We start from the raw sequence: 21,393 nt of genomic DNA, 5'->3' as shown, positions 1-21,393 counted from the left end.
CTCCTACTAAACTACAAGTCCTTTGAAGTCAGGGACTCTGTCTTACTCATCTTTCTATCCCTCCACAGCATCCAGCACACTGGCTTCTGTGCAATAGATGCTCAGTAATTATTTATTAATTTAAATTTAGTTAAGCAAGTTTAGGAAAGACTGCCTTGGAAAGAACCTCAGATATCTTAAAAGGAGATGCTGGAATTGACTTATAAGGGAGGGCTGGGTTTCTGTGTTTGGCAGTAATGTTGGTGCATGCCATCCTGTTGTCTGTGGAGACATTATCTAGGATTACTAGAAGCATTAATGGTGGAGAACTCCTCAGAAGTGACTTGCTCTGTTGCCTCCAGAAAGCTTGAACACTTGAGGATTTCCATTTTTATTGTATTTCTCTTTGAATTCTTTGAATAAAATCCGGCTTGTAGACAAAAATTCTCAGTGAGAAAGTGTGAGGATCTAGTGAAGTCTTCACTAGCAGCCAGCATCCCAGGCTGGTCTATGGAGGAGCACCCTTCTCATCATACCTCTCCTCTTTTTCAGAACAAGGAAGATGTCTGCAAGCCAACAACAGAGAATTCAACACTCTGTTTGAATATCCAGTGAGTATCAGGCCTTAAGCTCTTCCAGAAAGGGGCTGGTATTCTCCTCTAATATTCCCCTTTGTCAGTGAGGCAGGAAATTTATTGTAGATGTAGATCCTACAACTTAGGTGCTGCTTTCTTTCAAGCTCCTATACAATGAGGGCTGGTGCAGTGTGGGCTCAGAAACTGAAGTTAATCCAGTGACCTAGGCTTGGGGGAGAATGTGTCTCAGATTTTGGGTTTTATGTGTGACTCCTAGCAAAGAAATACTACAGCTTTTCTTGCACAAATGAAAGCATAGTTCCACAATTTTCTTTTTCACTTAGACATCTACCTATGACAATACGTACAGATGACCTGATTCCTTTAATAGTGGCAGAGTTTCCACTGTATTGATAGACCTTAATTTATGTAACCAGTCTCCTATTGACGAACATTTAAAATGTCTCCATTCACATCCAGTCCCCTCTCAAAAAAAAATGTCTCTAGTATTTTGCTATGATAAATGGTCCTGAATGAACGCCATTGGCACAGTTGTGTGAATATGTCTTATGAGAGTTTCCTAGAAGTGAATTAGCTGGGTCAAAAGAAAAATACATTAAAAGCTTTGATACATATTGCGAGATTGCCCTCTAAAAAGATTATATCCATTTATATTTCTACCTACAGTAGAGACTGCTCGCTTCTCCATATTCCTGCCAAACTTGGTATTATCACTCTTTTTCATCTTTGCCAGGCTCTTAGATGAAAAATGACATTTTGTTATCTATCTTTCCTTAATTTTGAGTAGGATCAGTAATCTTTTCATGTTAACTAGCCTTTTTTACTTCTTTTTATGGAAACTACCTGTTAATGATCTTTGCCCATTTTCTGTTGGATTGTTCATTTTTCACTTATTTATTTATTTATGAATTAGTAACTCATGAAAAGATATATATTTAAAAGTCATGCTCCAATACCCCATTCTTGCCCGCATCTGCTCCCTCCAGGGAATCACTTTTATTAGTTTCTTGTGTTTTCATCAGTGCTTCTTTGTGCAAATAAAGCAAATACAAATATATATTCTTATTGTCCCACTTTCTTATACTGTTCTGTACCTTAACAATATGTCCTGGAGATGTTTTTGTAATCATAATTTCATAATAGCTTTTTTCTTCTTTCTTTTTCAGCTGCTTGGTGTTTCCCATGCAGATTTAGCATAGTTCACGTCACCAGGTCCTTATAAACTGACGTCTGGGTCATTTCCAGTCTTCTACAATTACAATCAATGTTTTTATACATACGTTATTTCATGCACGTGTAGCTATATATACCTATATATAGCTATAACTATATAAGAATATATGTAGCCATACATATTTGTTGTATCTGTAGGATATTAGTTTATAATTTCTGAGTTAGAGAGGTTCTGGATAATAACAATGTTCAGGGTATGGCCATGGGAGCAGGTTTTCTCCATCTCTATCTTCTAGACCTGCATAAGAAGCACTGTGGTGCACCAAAACTAGGTTTTGGCATCAGACAGACCTGAGTTGAACACAGCTCTACTCCTTACTAAGCTTGCATCCTTAGGCAGGTTATTTAACTTCTCTGATCTTCAGTTCCCTCATCTGTAAAAAGGGCATAATAATGTTCACTTTACATAGTAGTTGTGGAAGTTAAATATGGTTGTGAAAAACATTAGTTCTTTTTCTCCAAGAAACTATTACCCCTTGAAAAAAGTCTCATTCATCTCTGTATCCACAGTTCCCATCACAATATTGGGCACATAAATGGAATTTAATAAATATGCTAAATTTGTTGTTAGTGCCATTGAGTGGATTCCGACTCCTAGTGACCCTGTGTACAGCAGAGTGGAACCCTGCTCAGTCTTTTTGTGCCATACTCTCACCTTCTGGCACTATATCAGATAATGCTCCGCTGCTATTCACAGGGTTTTCATGGCCAGTTTTTTCGGAAGTGGGTGACCATGTCCTTCTTCCTAGTCTATCTTAAATCTGGTCGCTCCGCTGAAATCTGTCCACCATGGGTGACCCTGCTGGTATTTGAAATCTCGGTGGCATAGCTTTCAGCATCATAGCAACACGCAGCTGCCACAGTATGACAACCGACAGACGGTTGGTGTGGTTCCCTGGCTGGGAAACGAACCCAGGCAGTGATGGTGAAAGCACCGAATCTTAACCACTAGACCCCCAGGGCTGGCTATATGCTGAATAGTTAGTGAATAAATAAACAAGTTTGACTTATTCTTATGTATTTAACAACCATTTCATTTCCTTGGCCCTATACATTGCTCATTTTCCTCCTGTTTCTCTAATTTCTTCCATTCCTACTCATTTTCCTCTTCTCAACCCCTAACTACTGATTTCCATTCGGTCCTTGGACTTCTGTTCTCCTCTGTCCCCCAATTAGCCATCAGTCAGGTATCACTGCCCAAGTAAATAAATATCTGAAACCAAAATCCACCACCTCTATCATGCTTAAATTTTATCACCTCTACCAAAAGAACTAAACACTGAGGAAGTTCATAGTTAAGCTGATGTTCCTACATTCTTGAGATATTGCTTCTGGTTTGATGTTTAAGAGTAGAACAAAACACTCTAGTTGCTAAGTTAGTAAAGAAGTACTGATACTTCTATCTTGAGACAGAATCAGAATGGCTTTTGTCTTTGTTTGCTAAACAAATGCTACCCAAGTGAGTAGAAACCTGAAATACATTTATTAGCTATAAAATCAAATGCAAAATCAATAGTAAAGACCAGCTGCTTCAGTAAGGCAAAAGATCAAAAGATCATTGAGTCCAAGTATCAGAGCCATCTTGACTTAGACGCTGAGAAATTCGGAGTTTCTTATGATCAAAGAAAACTGTTTCTGTGTTAGAGTAACATACTCTCAGGGCTGGAAGGGCCTTTAGACTTTGTTTAGTTAGAACTCCATTCAAGACAGACCTGTGAGCTTCTCCGGGATAGATCTTATTTAATTCTTTTTCAGCCTCTACTAGTATAGCCCAGCATAGGGCTGTGAACAGAGCAAGCCTTGAGAAATATATAGTATTTGACTAATTATTAATTGGAAAATCGTGGAGAAAGACCAAGGAAATCTTCATTTTAGCTCGGATCTCTAAACTCCTAAGTGCTAAGCTCTTTGACTGGCTTATCTTCCCTAGGGAAATAGACCTTGGGTAAGTCTTGACTGGGTAGCCTATCTAGCCTTCCTGGGAAAGTTTTAGCCTTAGGACTGAATAGTTTTGATTCTCCAAGGACTCTGATGCCTTCCCAAGGCAGGGCTCAGCAAGATTCTTCATATTTGAGCAGTATCTGTACACTAGTACTGCAGCTGGGTTTGTTCTTAGGGATTTATTTGGTCTCATTCTTCTGCTTTTCTTGAGCTCTTAGATTCAAGCTCTGACATCTTAGGTTGAATGATTGAAGACCCAAAGGTAGAAAGTAAGATGGTCCTGTCAACATCTTGAGATCAGGATTGAAGAGGTAGCAAGTTCCCATTTTTACTCAGCAAAATAATAGCTTAGATGTAGGCCAAAACTATTCAGACTCTCTCAGGACAATTAAGGGGCAAGTGATTTTCTGGTGCTGACAGCGACCAGTGTAGGAACCTTTGGTGCACTAAGGTTGAGAGACAGTGGTTTGCTTTTGGCGTCTGACATCCTTCAGCATTGAAAGCAGTGTGTAAAGGCACATCAAACTGAGTTTGCCAGACTAAGAAAAGCTTCGTTAGAGAGCTTGGATTAGAGCTAACACAGATGGCAGACTTGCCTACTATTTAGGGCTGAGGAGGACCTTAGGGGCCAGAGAGTAAAATGAAAGTGAAGGATTTCTGATTCTAAGACAGGGAAGCATTTGGATGGCTGCACGAGTGGACTGGGGCTCAGGGGCAGCACGATCCCAGCTCCATGACTAACTGTGTGATCTTGGGCAAATAACCTCAATTTCCTCATCCTCAAATGTGATCATATAGTACTCCCCTCATACGGTTGTTGTGAGGATTAAGTTGCTACATATGAAATGCTTAGAACAGTGCCTTGCACATAGTAAATATTCAGTAAGTGTAAGTTTTTATTGTGGTTGATTTTATTATCATTAATATTATCAATAGCATCAATAAACAAAGAATTCTATCCAGGCAGAAATACATTCTGCCTCCCCCGCAAAAGTCCCGTATTAATCAGTTTTGCCATCTTTGCATCCTCTAGGCCTCAAAGAAAAGGAGGAGGACGAATATTTCTTCCCTTCCTCCCCCCCTGTTGTGGGGAACTGGCTTTTCCTGTTTTACGGAGGGGTCTTAGTCCTTTTGTTAAGACTGAGAAGTGGGGTCTTTTGTTCCTCTAATTGTGCTTGTTTTCTTTTACTTACAGAATAATACCATCAAGACCTCAAAATATAATGTCTTTAACTTCTTGCCCCTAAACCTATTTGAACAGTTCCAGAGACTTGCAAATGCATATTTCCTCATTTTGCTATTCCTACAGGTATTGCGTTTTCCACAGAGCAATTTTTCAGCCTTCCTGGGGTCAGGTTGCATAATCAATCCTTCTCCTCCCTGAACTGAGAGATATCTTCTCTCTTTAGATAACAGGCAAATGGAGTCTCAGGCCAGTCCTCTAGAGTAGCTGTGGTCAGGATTAGCCAGGGTAAAACAAGCCTCTTGAAGGGGAAGGAGAAAAGGTCACCAAATCCCAAGGAAGGGAGCTCTCTCATCATGGCTGCTTGGCCACAGTTTAGCTTGACATAGGAGGCCCCAGACGCTTCACTCCAACCACAGCTGTAAACTCATTCCTCCTTCTTGTCTCAGCCTCCCTGACAGAAAGTTAACATGCAAGAGTGCTGAGGAAGGAGAATGGTTTAGGACATAAGAGTACCGGCACAGGGTCAGGAAGCAGGGCCAGGTAGGCCCAGACTGGGAAAGAGGGAGCGATGGTCTCATTTCCCCCTGTGCTGAAGGGGTGTGGGAGGGTATGTGGTTTTCCCAAGTCCGCTCTTACCCGCTACCCCAGCAGCTTCATTATCAGAGGAGAAATGGCCCTTTACCACCAAGACTAAGGTAGTGGAGTTCAGGACAACTTACCATTTCCTCTTCTTTTGTCCTTTCTTGGGAGATGTTTACTTATATTTTGGGGGTATATGGAAGCTACAACAGTGGGAAGAAACTAGGATAGTTGAATTTATTATGCACCTGTGGAGGCGAAAATGGTGGTGGGGGTGGGGATTGGGAGGAAATATATTGTCCTTTAAGCTTTCTGACCCAAGTTTCTCTCCCTTCCCTCTCCCAGTTGATTCCCCAGATCTCCTCCTTGGCATGGTACACGACTGTGATACCCCTGATGGTGGTGCTGTCCATAACAGCAGTGAAAGATGCCATCGATGACCTGGTGAAGTGGCTTCCTGGGCCTCTAGTCCCTCACTGTACCTAGTCAGTCTGGGGGACAAGAAGGACTTCCTAGAACTACGTAATGCTAGGAAGAAGCGCTGGATGGAAAGAGATGTTTCCTTTCCTTGTTTCCTTATCCATCCCAGAGGAATATGTAATTCCCTTAGGCCCAAGATTGGTGGTCTGTGCATGGCCAGAAAGGGGCAATGCAAGGCCTGTCTCTGTCTTCCTACTGCTACCACTTTTAGCCCCTTTTCCAGGCTTTCTGCCATCTCCTTTTTGATAACCCACCTCTTCCTTCACTTAGCTTTCTCCGAGTTTGCTCTCATCCTTCTTCCACCATTCCCTCTTCTCCCATTTTTATATTCCTCTTCACTTCCTCTCTCTGATCCCTCCTCCCTCTTTCTCCTGTTCTTGTCTTTCTTCTTCCCTTTCCACATTCCTCTTCTCCTCTCCAATGCTCCCTATTTCCAACTTTCAATTCTATCAGGTATGCACAGCTAGGAACTCTCTGGTTTTAGAAAGCCTTGTGACACAAGCAGAGGCGGACTCCTTTCCTAGCCTTGGAGGGGGAAACTGGCTTCCAGTGAGTGCTGCATGGCTCCTCTTTGTTCCTTACAGCAGGCCCAACACAGAAGGGCGAGGGTGAAGACCCAGTACCACACCTACTAGTCTGGGAAGCTGGTCCTGTGGACCTGCTTGCAGCTTCCCTAAGAAAGTCCTTCTGATTTTGCCAGTATAGACTTTTAGACCAAAGTTTGAGAGCAGGATGTTTCTCCAGCTCTTTCAATGTGTAACTCATTGAAACCCAGCGTAAGCATGTGTAGTGGTTTCAATTTCAGTCACAATTCAGATGTGCAAAAATGTAACTTTATTTCTCTATAACTAAACTCCATATAGCTCATAACCACCACCACACCATCCCAACCCTTTTTAATGAGAGCTAGAAACTAAACTTGCCAATTCAGAATAACCCAGTTACTTCTGGTTTAGAACTCAGTCTCTTTAGGATAAATATTCTGACAAATTTAGGATTCTCTCTGTCCTCTTCCCAGTCCTGCCCTTTTCCCAGGGAGTAATCTCAACTGGAAAAAGGGAATTCATGTGAGTCCTAGCATCAGGACACACCCTGTATTTGCCCCCTTTCTTTTTGGTCTTTGACTAGAAGACCTCTATTCCTCCTTCTTCATTGCATCCACTGTAGAAGCTTCTGTATGTTGACAGCGGTTGGGGGTGGGGATGGGGGTACGCTTGAGAATACTTAACTTTCCCTGCACCTACAAAGGAATATGAGACTCTAATCCTGCCCATCATTTTGCATTCTCTCCTCTGTGGCTTTTGATATAAGTTGTTTGTTATTCCCCTAGGCTTCAAATTTGATATTTAAAGCCAAGATTTTGTCTCTTCTCCCTTGGTTCTTTTTCTGACCTCCCTTCCCAACTTTTCAGAGACAGTCAGCTTCTTGGCCTGGTTTTAATGGTAGAAGGCTTTGGGGCTAAAGGACAATTACAAAGAAGGGGAACTACATTGAATAATATTTCAAAATATTAACCTTCCACATGCAGTTTGCTCTATGTCTATTTCCAGAACATTTTCTTGTGTAATTTTAGAAAAGGCATCAAAATGACAATCAAGTCAACAACCGTTCTGTTCTGGTGCTGATGAATGGCAGGTAAGTCCTCCCAGGGAGGCCAGTTAGGTAGGACTGGCTCTGAGAGAAGGTTGGCCTTGCTAAAGCTTGATGTGTTGGGTGCTTTGGAAAGGTAATTCAGGACTGTGAAAAGCTGGACATGAGAAGAATTTCTTTCTTTCCTGAACTTGCCAGGTGACCTTAGGCCTCTCGGGGCCTCATATTTCTTATATATAAAGTAGAGATAATATTCTCTACCTTAGAGGATGCTTGTGAAAATGAAACTGAAATAATATATATTAAAGCAATTAATCAATTACCACATAGTATTAATATGCAAGTGATTATTATTAGTGCAGTGGTCAGCATGGAGACATCTGTATTTAGAACATCAGTGAATTCTGACATGGCTTATTGGCCATTCTACTGTAGCCTTTGGTCAGGTCATCTTTTTGTTGACAGTCGAAAGAAAGTATTGGTGTTGACCTCATCACTGTGGTGTTTGGTCATAGCTATCTAAAGTGTTGGGTCCCTGCTTATATTTGGTGGGGTCCTGCAAAATTTGAGCAATTTACCTTTGGCAGGATTGGAGGGAAGCAGGCATAATTCCTATATAAGGCAAAATATGAAGACTATCATAAGAGGTACAAAAATTATTACAGGAATTAATAAAAATGAGCAATCATAGCTGATTAAAGGAATCAGGGAAGACTTTCTGGAGGAGGTGATGTTTGTGCTAGGCCTTAAGGGATGGAGAAGAATTCAACAAATAGATTGTATGAAAGCAAAAGTGACCATTGTGTGCAGATGCATGATCAAAAAGAACTACAAACCTGAAGGAATTCAAAATTGAGTCCACTCTGTTTTCATGGTGGCCTTAAGAACACCCAGTAGCTATAGTTTTAATCGTATAATTCTATTACATGAAGTTCTTGGGCATCTAATCCTGTTATTTGTTGTGGCTGCTGATTGTTACTCATGGGGGATTATTTCCTCAAGTATTTTGGTCTGTTGAAGCCTCTCATAAGATATCACCAAAAAGGTCAGTTGTGATTAAAAAGAAAAAAAAGAAAGGCAAGGAGGAAATAAAAATAAAAGGAAAAGAAAAGACAAACTGAGTGTATGAGAAATTTGTGAGGCTAGGGCCGGCCCCGTGGCTTGGCGGTTAAGTGCGCGCACGCTCTGCTGCTGGCGGCCCGGGTTCGGATCCCGGGCGCGCACCGACGCACCACTTCTCCAGCCATGCTGAGGCCGCGTCCCACATACAGCAACTAGAAGGATGTGCAACTATGACATACAACTATCTACTGGGGCTTTGGGGGAAATAAATAAATAAAAATTATTAAAAAAAAAAAAAATTTAAAAAAAAAAAAAAAAAAAGAAATTTGTGAGGCTAGGGAGTTACTGACCAAATGAATTTAGTCAAGTGAACTCCCCAAGTAGCTTGAGCACATAAGGTTACTGGAGAGAAATTTGTCAGGGAGTGTTTTTAGGGTGGGAGTTCACAAGCAGGGCCCTGGTTAGACTTTGTAAGCCAGTGATTGTCTGATTAATTTAACCCTCAAGATGAGGCTGGTTGTTGCAGCAGTCTATATTCCAGAAAGTGGCTTTCTTTTCTAGAACACATGGGTCTGAGCAGAGCTGCCGTTGAAAAAGTTTGTTAATTTTGCAAGTTGTGATTTCTGTCATTTTCATTTCTCAATAATTTTGTTTACAAGCACATGTTTAGTGAAACTTTCTTTATGGGAATTCTAAGTGGCCTGAGTTGAGGTTCTGTTCCTCTTGAGGAGTTTTGTGTTTGCTTCTGCCAAGTAACTCAGGGGTATCACTTGCTAAGGCCTAATTTGGAGCATGTATAAATTTGAACCCCATACTTCATGAGATTACAGATTCTCAGGGGAGAGTCCTCCACTCCCTGACCCCCAACCTGGCAGAGTAAGAAAGACAAACTTTCTTGCCAGTGGATTGATTTTTTTTTTAGACCACTCTTTCCCTAATGGTGTTGCCCTTCCGGAGTCCTGGCTTTATGAAAGGGGTTCTTAGTTCCAACTCACTGCCTCTCGAGACCGTAAGGACTCATCTCTTGACCCTCTAGTGGGCTAAATTAAAACTCAAGTTACTAATTATTAACATTGGCAGTCCCTTGGGCCGGCCCCGTGGCTTAGAGGTTGGGTGCACACGCTCCGCTGCTGGCGGCCCAGGTTCGGATCCCAGGCGCGCGCTGACGCACCGCTTCTCTGGCCATGCTGAGGCCGCTTCCCACATACAGCAACTAGAAGGATGTGCAGCTATGACATACAACTATCTGCTGGGGCTTTGGGGGGGAAAATAAATAAATAAATAAAATTATAAAAAAAAAAAAAGATTGGCCGTCCCCTCCTCCACTCAGGGCATAACAGCTTCAGAACATTCTTACTGCTCTGGATTTCAGTCCTGTCTTTTTTCCTGGCTCCTTTATTTTGTGGTAAGCTTAGCCTTGCCTTTTTGTTTTTTTGTGTGTGTGAGGAAGATCAGCCCTGAGCTAACATCTGCCAATCCTCCTCTTTTTGCTGAGGAAGACTGGCCCTGGGCTAACATCCATGCCCATCTTCCTTCACTTTATGTGGGAAGCCGCCACAGCGTGGCCTGACAAGCGGTGCGTCGGTGCACGCCCGGGATCCGAACCGGCGAACCCTGGGCCGCTGCAGCGGAGCATGCACACTTAACCGCTTGCTCCACTGGGCCGGCCCCTTAGCCTTGCTTTTGAAAGAATGTTGGCTTTATTTGTAGTAGGAAGAGTACCAGTGTGTTGCAGAACACCAGGAGGCACCATTTACATAAAACAGAGAATGTAATGTGAATGGTCTCCTCTGGAGTCAAAGCATTGCCTTCTCTACCTCTCTGACCATATTTTCTAAACCCCAAGTTAGAATGCAACGCCTGGAAATTAAAAATGTACTTATGGCCCAATAGGATTGAATATTTTACATCGGGAGGGAACCTCTCCTATATCTGGGACATGTGGTTGTTACAATGTCCAGGAGCAAATTGGTAATAGTGTGACAGCTCCTTATGTAACAAAATATAAGCTTTTAAATCTCCAGGAGAAGCCAGAATGTTGTAGCCTTTCTCGTCATGTTTTACTGGTGAAAATCACAGCAGACAGAATGCCAGAGAACTAGCAAAAGTGAACATGGAATCAAGACAAAATAAAACAAATATTCAGATGTCTTTCTCGGAGGCTTGTAGCTACTGCTACCTTTCAGTACTATCAACTAGATTTGAAAATTAGGAACAAAATAAGTAAATGTATTGGGATTTATCTGCATAGAGATGACACTTGAAACCAAGGCAAGGAGCTACAAGGATATAGTGATTTTACAACAAGGACTTACATTTATGTTATAACATTCAGAGAAAATTTAATTTGTAATAAGATTTAAAGAAATATAACACTGGAATTGGAAAAAAAATTATCTAAAAGAAAGAGTGAATTTATACAAAAGGACTTTTTGTTTTTGGATAAAAAAAATGTGGCCCTTCCCAAAGAAGCTGTCTTCTCAGAAAAGGTGTTCTAGGAGCACCTATGCCTTTGTGTGTCTGGCACAGTGGTGATGTATGTCATGCCTGCGGATAACGAGGCTTCATTCAGAGGTAAAACAGGCAGTGACCTCTAGATGTGCCTTCCCTTCCCAGCTCTTTGGGTGCTTGGCATAATAGAATTGTTGCAAAGGGGTAGCTCATCTTTCCAAAATGCTTGTCGCGATGTGAATGTCTTGCTTAGTCCTTTATCAGGAAGGAAGGAATTATGGACCCTATGCAGTTGGGGGAAATGAGGTACAAAAAAGAAGAGGGAAGAGAGCCAGTATTATTGTAGAATCTGTTCCTACTGCCAAGCTGCCTCTTATGGGAAGTGGGGATTTGAGGGGTCAAAGGGAATCCAATTTTAACATAAATAAATAAAATTGGTACTGCCATATGATAGTATACATTTTAGCTAACAAAAAGAATGAGTCACATCTTCTCTAAGTGCTATCTAAGGTATATTATTAAATGAGAAATGCAAAGTGCAGAAAATTATATATCTAGTGTGTAATTTTTAAGTGTATATGTTATATGTGATTATATCAATTGATATTTTCTAGAAAGAAACACAAAAATTATTCACAGTGGCTACCTTGGGGAGGCAAAACTAATATCTGGAGAGAGAAGAAACTTTACCTTTTTCTTTGACATACTTTTTATTATTTGAATTATCTTTTACCATATGCATGTATTAGTTTTACTTAAAAAATAATTGTGTGTGTGTATGTCTGCATATACTTTTATAGAGGTTTAGAAAACCCTTATAGCCTGAAGTCAAGAGAAATGGGCCCCGTTCTTGACTGTAGCAAGGACGCATCACCAACCAGTTTGGTTCTCCTCAGAGCCTTGACTTCATCTCAGCTATTTTTTTTCTTTTCTTTCTTTCTTGATTGTCAAAACAGGGCCGTGGGGAAATTCTCAGAGAGCAGGCATTCAAGGCTCATTTTCTTACAGGATGAAGGAGGCCAAATGGATGAATATCCAAGTGGGAGATATAGTAAAAGTGGAAAATAATCAGCCTGTCACGGTGAGTACTCTTTGGGCTGTGGCTTTTGCTCCTTTGGCTTGAGTGGGCACAAGGGAACCCTTTTAGCACTTCTGCTCCCACTGCTTTTGGTGACTTGCATCTGCCTCACTTTGCATCCAGAGATCAACAGCTCCTGTGGTAAGAAGCTTGTTCTTGTCCACCTCTCACCAGAGCCACGGGTAAAGTGTGACTAGTTTTGTGTGTGTGGGCGGCGGGGTTGGTTAACAGTGATGGGTCCTAGACAAAGAAAGTAAACCAAATGTCTGTAAAATTCTTAGGATTAACATCTTTCCTGAGGTAACTGCTTTTGTCACACTGTAATGCTAAAAGTCTGCCTTTCTGCTTTCCTCATCTTCTCTGACTTTTCTGACCACAGGCTGATATGCTGTTACTCTCTAGCAGTGAGCCCTACAGTCTGGCATATATAGAAACAGCAGAACTGGACGGGTGAGTGTTCCCTCCTGATGGTCCATTAAGATGACTGAGCCAGCTTAGAGTGATTTCTCACTGAGGGAGAGCATTTTCTTATAGGATGAATTTTATTCTCACATGGAAGTGCCAAAGAGGCTAGAAATATCCAGATAGGAGAAGATAGGAGGCCAGACTCAAGTCTAAGGCTAGCTCTTGACAGCAATAATTGAGCATCCACTGGGTGTAGAATCTGGGCAAGAAAACTCCATATTCTCCATCTCTAAACTGGAAACACTCTGTCTGGCTATATTCAATAATGCTGAGTGGCAAAAAAGAGGTGAACAACACTGTAAAATTTCAGAATAAGAGTTCTGAAGTTTCCAGGGGGGAACAAAATGAGTATGGAGGTAATTATTTACTGATAAAACACCATATTCTATAAAGGATTTAAGGTAGAAATTTATTAACGTGCAAAAACTAAGGTCCCGGGATGACAGAGGCCATCTTCAGAGAGCTTGTCCTGTGGAATTTTATATTGGTCTGCATTCTTACAGCTATTCCTCTTGGTGCCCACAAGCTTTTTGAAATGTGGCTTTCATTTTTGCTTCTATCTCTGTGCGTTCCTATATCAGCAAATGGTTAATTGAAATCCTTTCATGGGTCCTATAGATATTTATGAGGTGAGAAGTATGTTTACTTGGAGATGTGTGCAGATTCTTACCAGGACCTGCTCCTTATTCTTGAAGGGAGCAGGTGCCACCTCCAAGTTGTTTTGTGATGTCTCTTCAGCTTCTCTAGAGCATCTGACCAGCAAGATCTCATGGGTTGGTTAAAGTAGTGGTGGTGGTGTTGAAGGGAGTGAGATCAGGGAGAGACGGGAGTGAGTAGGCTAGCACTCAGCTTCCTCGTGGAAGCTCAATACTATCCTTGAGAGAGGAGAACAGTGAGAGTGACTCTTAGCTCAAACCTACAGCCCAAGCTCTATTGGCAACACCTATTTTCTAAAACCCCATGAAGAAGCATGAGAAACTGGGCCTGTGCTGCTATTGTGTATATGTCCTGTACTCTGGTGACTGTGTGTCCTTTACTCTAGTGAAACCAACCTGAAAGTGAAACAGGCCATCTCAGTTACCAGTGACATGGAAGATAACCTGAAGCTGCTATCTGCCTTTGATGGTGAGTTAGGAAATAGGTTTCCCACCCAAATTTTTGTCAGTAGAGGACTGGTAAAATGAAGCATGGTACATCCATACAGTGAATTCTGTATAACTTAGGAAAAACAATATGCAAGTTGATATTTATTTACATGTAAATAACATATTAAAAACAACAAATTAATAAGTGAAAAAAAGATTACAATAGACTATGCATAGTATATATAACAAACTTTTTTGGAAACATACATATGTTTATGAGTACACGTATAGGAAAAATGTTGGAAGGATATACTTCAAAAGGTTAATAGCACTTATCTCTAGGCAATGGGTGACTTTTACTTTCTCCTTTTAGTTGTCTATACATATTTACGAAGGGCAGATTTTACTTTACTAATCAAGAAAAAGTCAAATTATTTCCATTTTGAAAAAAATACTAGATTTGCTTTAAGTTAAATAGTTTTTTAATTTCTTCAGATTCAGAGCTCATGTGATCTGGCAGTGATGGTGATAAGTTATCATGTGGGTTTTTCTCTCTCTGGATGACCCATGTCACATACAGAATTACTCTTCTTTGATGCCCAGAAACCTTTGTCTGCCTTTTTAAAGGGAGCTGGTGAGAAGTGGGCAGCAGCTGAGAGAGCATAGGAAAGAGATGTATATGTATTTTGAAAGAGGGATGTTCTTTCCTCTTTTCTGTTAAGCCTCCTTCTATCCTATTAGGAAAGGCCTACAATTACAGAGCCAGGACTCTTACCCCTTCATTTTTCTTTAGGAGAAGTGAGGTGTGAGTCTCCCAATAACAAGTTGGACAAATTCACAGGAACACTGACTTATAAGGGAAAAAACTACATCCTGGACCATGATAAGCTGCTGCTCCGAGGCTGCATCATCAGGAATACAGACTGGTGCTATGGCTTGGTGATTTACACTGGTACGTCTCCCTGGAGGCACAGTTAGACCCCCAGCCTGCTGGGTTCCATTCATGGTCAGGTTCTAGGTACTTAGTTTTCAGGATGTAGATATGGCACTCAGATGTGTATTAGAACACTGTGGCTTTGAGACAGATAGAAAGGGAAGTAGGGAAATGGATGGATGGATGGATGGATGATTTAAGAAAAAACGTTTTTCTTAGGAAAAAATGACTTCTTTTTTTCCAAGCAATGAGCTGCCAACATATCAGCTCTTCCTTTGTTAGAGGAAGGCTTTGTGTTCCAAGATCATAGGGCATTCATGAGTCTTTCCAACCATATCTGGATATAAGAGAAAGGATACATATAGAAGAAGTACACTTAGAATTAGCATGTGAAAGGGGAACGTGTAAAAGGGGAGAGTATACATGTGGATTACTCCCATGAGGAGAAAATAAACTCAGTGCTCATTATGAAGGAGAATATAAAATATGATGTGGAGTGTTCAAGCCAGAAAAAAGGCATATGTGGATCATTAGCAGTCCCTTCTTGAGATGTCATTTAGAACCATAATTCCTTATACTTAGTGAAGGGTTTTCTTGGGTTTTCTGATGTGGTTCAGGAAAATGGAGGAAGCTTCCATGCTACCCTATGCCCAGTGACAACAGGCACTGATGACAACAACTATAGTACGGAGAGGGGGACACTGAAGATAGTATCGAGGAAAATTTACCACAGTGAATTCTACTCAACTCAGAGCTCCCTTTCTAGAGACTTCACTCCTCCACATGGGGATCCTAGATGTCTCACTTCTGTGGAAAATAATGGGATCCAAGCCCTAGAGAGAAGGTTAAGAGTCCAGGGAGGCTTTGGTGTAACTTTCTTCATTGGTTCTTGACTGATATTGGCAGCCTCTAGGCTCACTAGTCCCAAACTCAAAAGATTTGAAGTAGACTTACTTTCTTCACTCTACTTCAGCAGCTACCCCCACACATTGCCACACACAAAAAGCTCATTTTTCAGCAAAAGGTTTTTTCCCTAAAGCAACAGCAGTGAGGTTGCCAGCCAGCACAAATTTAGTTAAGATTTCCCTCTGACTCTTGGTTGGTTACGTGGTAGTGAAAAATCTTTGGGGGCTTTGGGAAGCTCAGAACAGAGGAGAGCTGATGCCACCCAAGAGTATCACGAGGTATTCAGTGCAGAATTAGGTTGTTGTTTCTGCTACATGATGCCCAAGTTCTACCGTGATCTCCACATCCTTCTTGAAACCTGGGGTAGGGTCGGTCTTTATAAGGACCCTTCGAAGATAACTGTCCCTTGTAGCTTCCATGCTCTAAGCCGTGCTTCTCATGACTTCACGCCCTTCAAGGAATGCTTAACAGGAAAGAATGGCATTGCTTATGCCCTGCGTTCTCAGTGTTTGCCCACATATCAGGGGAGTTCCAGCTCCCCCGTGTGTAAACATTGATGAAATCCCTTTGTTAGAGTACATGTAAGAAGAGTAATCAGATGGTAAAAGGCTATGGAAATTGCTACTTACACTTTCTTCTAAACTGCTTATGTTTTCTCTGCCATCATATCTCTGGTCAGCAATTTCAAACTCTAGTCCCAGTGGCCATTAAAAGCTCTTTACTTCTACTTTCTGTCTGCACTGTCATGAAGAAATACAGAGTCTCTGTCTCTCAGCCCCAAAGAAGTCTCAGCTTCCCAGCTTCCACCTCAGAAGAAATCACTGCCATTGCCGCTTCCTTTCCCGCTTTCTCAGTTAGAAACTTGAATAGAGCCTGGTCTAGCACTGGATTTCCTCAAAAGAAGGTGGAAGTGTCTTTATCAGAAAAATCCCTTTTCTAAGCTACATGAACCAGATGGTCATGAGAGCGAAGCTTGTGGCTCCTATTCTGACTTAACTCATCTGTGAAAGACTAGACTTTCTACGGTGCTGCAAAGAGAGGGGTCAGCATTGGTGCACTTTGCAGTAGTTAGGATTATCCTTAAAAACAAATTTTCCATCCTTTGAGTTATTGGCATCAACTATGAGCCTTTCTCCAGAGCTTTATCCCTTGGCATTGGAAAGAGGTTTGATTAGGTGATCATAAAGGTACATTCCAACCCAATTTCAAGCCTCTAAGTATATTCACTGATTCTAAGAGCTGATGTGTCTCTGTTTCACTTAGGGCCAGACACCAAATTAATGCAGAACTGTGGAAAGTCCACCTTTAAACGGACACACATAGACCATCTCATGAATGTCCTTGTGGTCTGGGTAAGTTAAAGACTTGTTTCTGTTTCTGAAATAGAAACACTTCCCTTCCTTCCATGCCAGTAGCTGGCATTTCCAATTGAGAATGTAGTTGTTTGAATGTCTCAAGTAGTTTTAGGACCCCACATACTAATATCTGAAGTGGAAAAGAACAGAGCCAGTTGACAAGGGAGTCTCCAGTTTACGTCTGTTGGTGGAGGATAGTCACAATTTGTTTAAGGTTTGATGCTTTGGTTAGTGGTACCAGAATGGATTGAGGAGCCTGCTTTAGAAGTTAAGACACATTTTTTGTTTTCTCATAGCCAGTTTTCATAACCACTTTAATAAAGCCTTACTAAGACTAATAGAACATCTTACTTAAACTGATGATTTTTCAAACTATCTCCTTAGAGGAGTTTAAACTCTGCTGCAGGGGGATAGAGAACATCAAGTGAGTTTTGTTCTGGCCTTCTCGTTCTGAAGTTCCTGCTTCAAGAAGAGCAGCTTCACATTGATCTGTTCTGTAAGATATCGGTTGAGAAATAGAAGATTCTGCTGCTAAGAAATGAAATTTGAAAAGCACTCAGTAGATAATCAGCTTCTTTTGTGTGTGTGTGAGGAAGATCAGCCCTGAGCTAAGATCCATGCTAATCCTCCTCTTTTTTTTTTTTTTTTTTTGCTGAGGAAGACCGGCTCTGAGCTAACATCTATTGCCAATCCTCCTCCTTTTTTTTCCCCCAAAGCCCCAGTAGATAGTTGTATGTCATAGTTGCACATCCTTCTAGTTGCTGTGTGTGGGACGCGGCCTCAGCATGGCCCAAGAAGCGGTGCGTGGGTGCGCGCCCGGGATCCAAACCCAGGCCGCCAGTAGCGGAGCGCACGCACTTAACTGCTAAGCCACGGGGCCGGCCCTCAGCTTTGATAATAGAAGTTTAAAATGAAGACTAATTAATCAATTTATTTCCATGCTGTCATATACAGGTTACCTTTATTCTTGTTAGATACAGACAGATTAATTTCTTCACTTATACAACTCCTTTGCATAATTGAGTGGTTCCAATGCTATCTATACTTAATTCCATGACGTTTCACTTTTACTTTTACTCTATTGCTTAGACTCTGAAAATTCAAAGATGCCTTTTCTTTCTGTACGGTTCTCATTAATATTTGAATTATAAACTGCCTGTTCTCCATTATTTATTATGGGAAATATAACAGTTCTTCTAAATCCTTTGGGTTTAGTAAATGGAGTGTTAGAAAATTAGGAAAGTTCATTCAACTTTGAGACCAGAAAATAGTATCCACTATCTTTCTCTTTCTACTGCTGTCTGCATAGCTTTCAGCAGTTGAAACAAAGTGACATTTCCTGGTTGAAACAAAGTGACATTTCCTGGTTTCTTAATGAAGAACACTCACAGTTGAGAATTCAAGAAAGTAATATAGGCAGATAAGCCTTTGACAATATTAGGAACATACTTAATTAGGCAGTAAGCGAGGTCGTTTAGCCTAGGCTTGTCTTCAAAACAGGATGTCTCCCATACGCTTAGAAAGGTTCAGTACTTGTTTACCTGTCTGCAGGACAGTGATAATACTTGACATCAGTAGAGGGATTTTAACTTTTTAGAGTATTTTCACATGACTCCCTAACTGCAGTCTCACTATATCCATGAACAATAAGCAAGTCAAGAAGTATTTTCCCCATTTGACAAATATGCAAATTGAGACACAGTAAAAATAAATATCATAAATAAAATTCCACAGAAAAATAATGGCAAAGACACGTCTATGACTTATCAAGTCATCAGATGATATTTATTGAGACTTTGTTATGTGCCCCATATGTGCCAGATGTGAGAAATATAAGGACGTGTAAGACCTGGGTCCAGCCCTCAAGTGTGTAAGTTCATTGGCGGGGATGGGAGTGGGACATCAATATGTACCAGGTGCTTTACATACAGGATTTTGTTTAATAATGACATCTGTCCATCTAGGCATAACTTTTTAGAGTCAATGCTCTTTCTGCTGTACTTGCTATCTCCCTGGGGAGACAAAATTAAAACACATGACAAATCCTATTTACCATGGCAAATTGACCACATGTGAAGAAATTATAAAATTAAAAAGAAGATCCTAAAAGCTTCCAGAGAGGAATAAAAGGTCCTACACAAGGAATCAGAATAGCATTGGCCTTCTCAACAGCAACAGTAGAAGGTAAATATCAATGCCTTCAAAAGTCTGCCAGAAAATTCTTTGCAGCCTATAATTCTAAATCCAGTGAAACTATCAATAAAATGCAAGTGTAAAAGAATATCCATATGTGCAAAAACTGAAAAAAATTTACTCATTGTGCATCCTCTTAGAAAGCCTCTAATGTATACTCAAGCAAAAGAAGAGAATAAACCGAGAAAGAAGATATGGAAGCCAGGAAACATGGGAGCTATGAAAGGAAGTCCTAGGATGATAGCTGAATAGCAGGCCTAGAGAACCCCAGTGCAGATGAAACCAGGAGTACAGAGGGATCTGCGGCGGGAGTCTCCGGGGAGAATGTAGTTCGCCGCTTAGGCTCCTACAAGGCAGAAGCAGCAGAGAGGCCGTGTAAATGCCAGGGGCAGCTAAGCTGGCAGAATTCCTACATTTGTGAGGTCATTCTTGCAATCTTTTCTTCAGAAAGTATGGAAATATTGTCTGGGGTATTATGTTCACTTTGGGGCATCCAGTTTAAGGACATTGAGACTTCCTGTTCAAGCCTAATGAAATGATTGTAAAGAAGTAGAAACAGGAAATAAATACCTAACAGTCCTGACAGAGGATGAAGAACCATCAGCAGACCCAAGAGTTGATGGGTTTTTGGAAAGCAGAAAGCAGATAGGTTATACTGATAGATAAACCTGAGTGGTAAAAGCTTCCCTGGAAATATATTCTTTTTTTTTGAGGAGATCAGCCCTGTGCTGACATCTGCCAATCCTCCTCTTTTTTTGCTGAGGAAGACTGGCCCTGGGCTAACATCTGTGCCTATCTTCCTCCACTCTGTATGGGACGCTGCCACAGCATGGCTTGCCAAGCAGTGCGTCGGTGCGTGCCCAGGATCCGAACCTGGGATTCGACCCGGTGAACCCCGGGCCACCGCAGTGGAGTGCACGCACTTAACCATTTGCGCCACTGGGCCGGCCCTGGAAATATATTCTTAATAGAGCTCAAGGGTGGCTCCAAGCTAGAGTCAGCAGGTATGGAGGGCAGGTGTGGGATGTGAGGTAATAATCAGGATAATTAATTTTAAAACTCCCCATAAAACAACATGGGCAATAATTGGCCCTCTGAACCATCTTCCCACCCTGATAACATTCATATAGCAAGAACAGTGTATTTGCCTTCCAGTCTCAAACAAGAGGACTGCTTTCTAAAGAAATTGAACAACCTATCTGTAGAGGACTAGGGCTTCTAAGGTGGGTGTCACCACCTCAGAGTAAAACTCACTTTACTTCAGATTTAGGGGGCTCAAGTTTGCCTGCAAGCTCCTTGTGTACCCTCGGGTGCAACCTGTCAAACAACGCAGAACCCATGGCACCTTCTTCCCTGTCATGGGAGGGGCCTGCTGGGGAAACGAAATTAACCAAGGGAAACAAAACTTACTTTAGCAATCTAGAATGATCAAACTACTCTTTTATTCATATTTTTAAGTGGACTAGATGGAAACCAGGAGCACAAAAGAGAAGGATGAGGATGAACAAATAGAATAACTGACCCTGGAATAAACAGGTTATAATTTAGGGAAGAGAAATGAAAAAAATTCTTATTATAAGTCTTAGAAGAAGCAATTGCATAAATAAAATAAGAATAGGTTACTAAAAATAAAAAAATAAGAAAAAAGCAATCTAAGAACAACAACAAAAAAGAATTTTGGAAAGTAAAAATTGCTGAAATTAAAGAGTCAATAAAAAGGCTGAAATAAAGTCAGAGAACTCTCCTAGACCATAAAACAAAAGGACAAAGAGATAGAATATATGAGATAAATACTTTTTTTGATGGAGGACCAAACCAGGAATCCCAAATTCATCTACCAGGATTATTGGAAAGAGAAAATGGAAGGGACAACATTGTCAAAGAAATAATAGAAGAATATATCCTAGAATTGAAGAAGGATATTAGTTTCAGATTTAAAACATCCATTAAACATCATGAAATTTTAGAGCTCCAAGGGCATAGAGAAGTCCCTCAAAATTTTTGTAGCGATAAGAATAAGGTGTCAATAGAAAATGAGAATTGGATAGGCATCAGATTTCTCACTGGCACCACTGGGTCCTAGAAACCAGTGGGGTCATGTCTTCAAAGTCGTTAAGTGAAAATTATTTTGACCTAGATATCTATATCCAGGCAAACTACAAATTGGGTGAGAAAGAAAACTTGTTCCTAACTTAGGACCTTTACCCTTGCTGGCAGTGTCTGCCCCAAGTCTTTGCACGGCTTGCTTCTTGCACAGCATCATTGAATGCCACCTTTTCA

The 21,393-nt window shown here is 41.0% G+C and overlaps 1 protein-coding gene across 1 annotated transcript in view; it reads left to right on the top strand.

Annotated features, from left to right (window-relative positions):
- LOC101393436 (phospholipid-transporting ATPase FetA-like) overlaps window positions 1–21,393 on the top strand; it is a 126,813-nt gene that overhangs the window by 52,392 nt on the left and 53,028 nt on the right. Inside the window, exons 3-11 of the mRNA XM_087419539.1 lie at window positions 532–590; window positions 4,945–5,058; window positions 5,860–5,958; window positions 7,568–7,629; window positions 12,106–12,178; window positions 12,555–12,625; window positions 13,683–13,765; window positions 14,519–14,677; window positions 16,829–16,917. Of these exons, the coding sequence (XP_087275665.1) occupies window positions 532–590; window positions 4,945–5,058; window positions 5,860–5,958; window positions 7,568–7,629; window positions 12,106–12,178; window positions 12,555–12,625; window positions 13,683–13,765; window positions 14,519–14,677; window positions 16,829–16,917 (809 nt within the window). The remainder of the gene's footprint in view (window positions 1–531; window positions 591–4,944; window positions 5,059–5,859; window positions 5,959–7,567; window positions 7,630–12,105; window positions 12,179–12,554; window positions 12,626–13,682; window positions 13,766–14,518; window positions 14,678–16,828; window positions 16,918–21,393) is intronic.

This window comes from Ceratotherium simum, chromosome 29, assembly GCF_057802395.1.
Source record: "Ceratotherium simum simum isolate JZ-2026a chromosome 29, ASM5780239v1, whole genome shotgun sequence".
In the NCBI taxonomy this organism is placed as follows: domain Eukaryota; kingdom Metazoa; phylum Chordata; class Mammalia; order Perissodactyla; family Rhinocerotidae; genus Ceratotherium; species Ceratotherium simum.
This window is presented reverse-complemented; position numbering and strand designations above follow the sequence as displayed.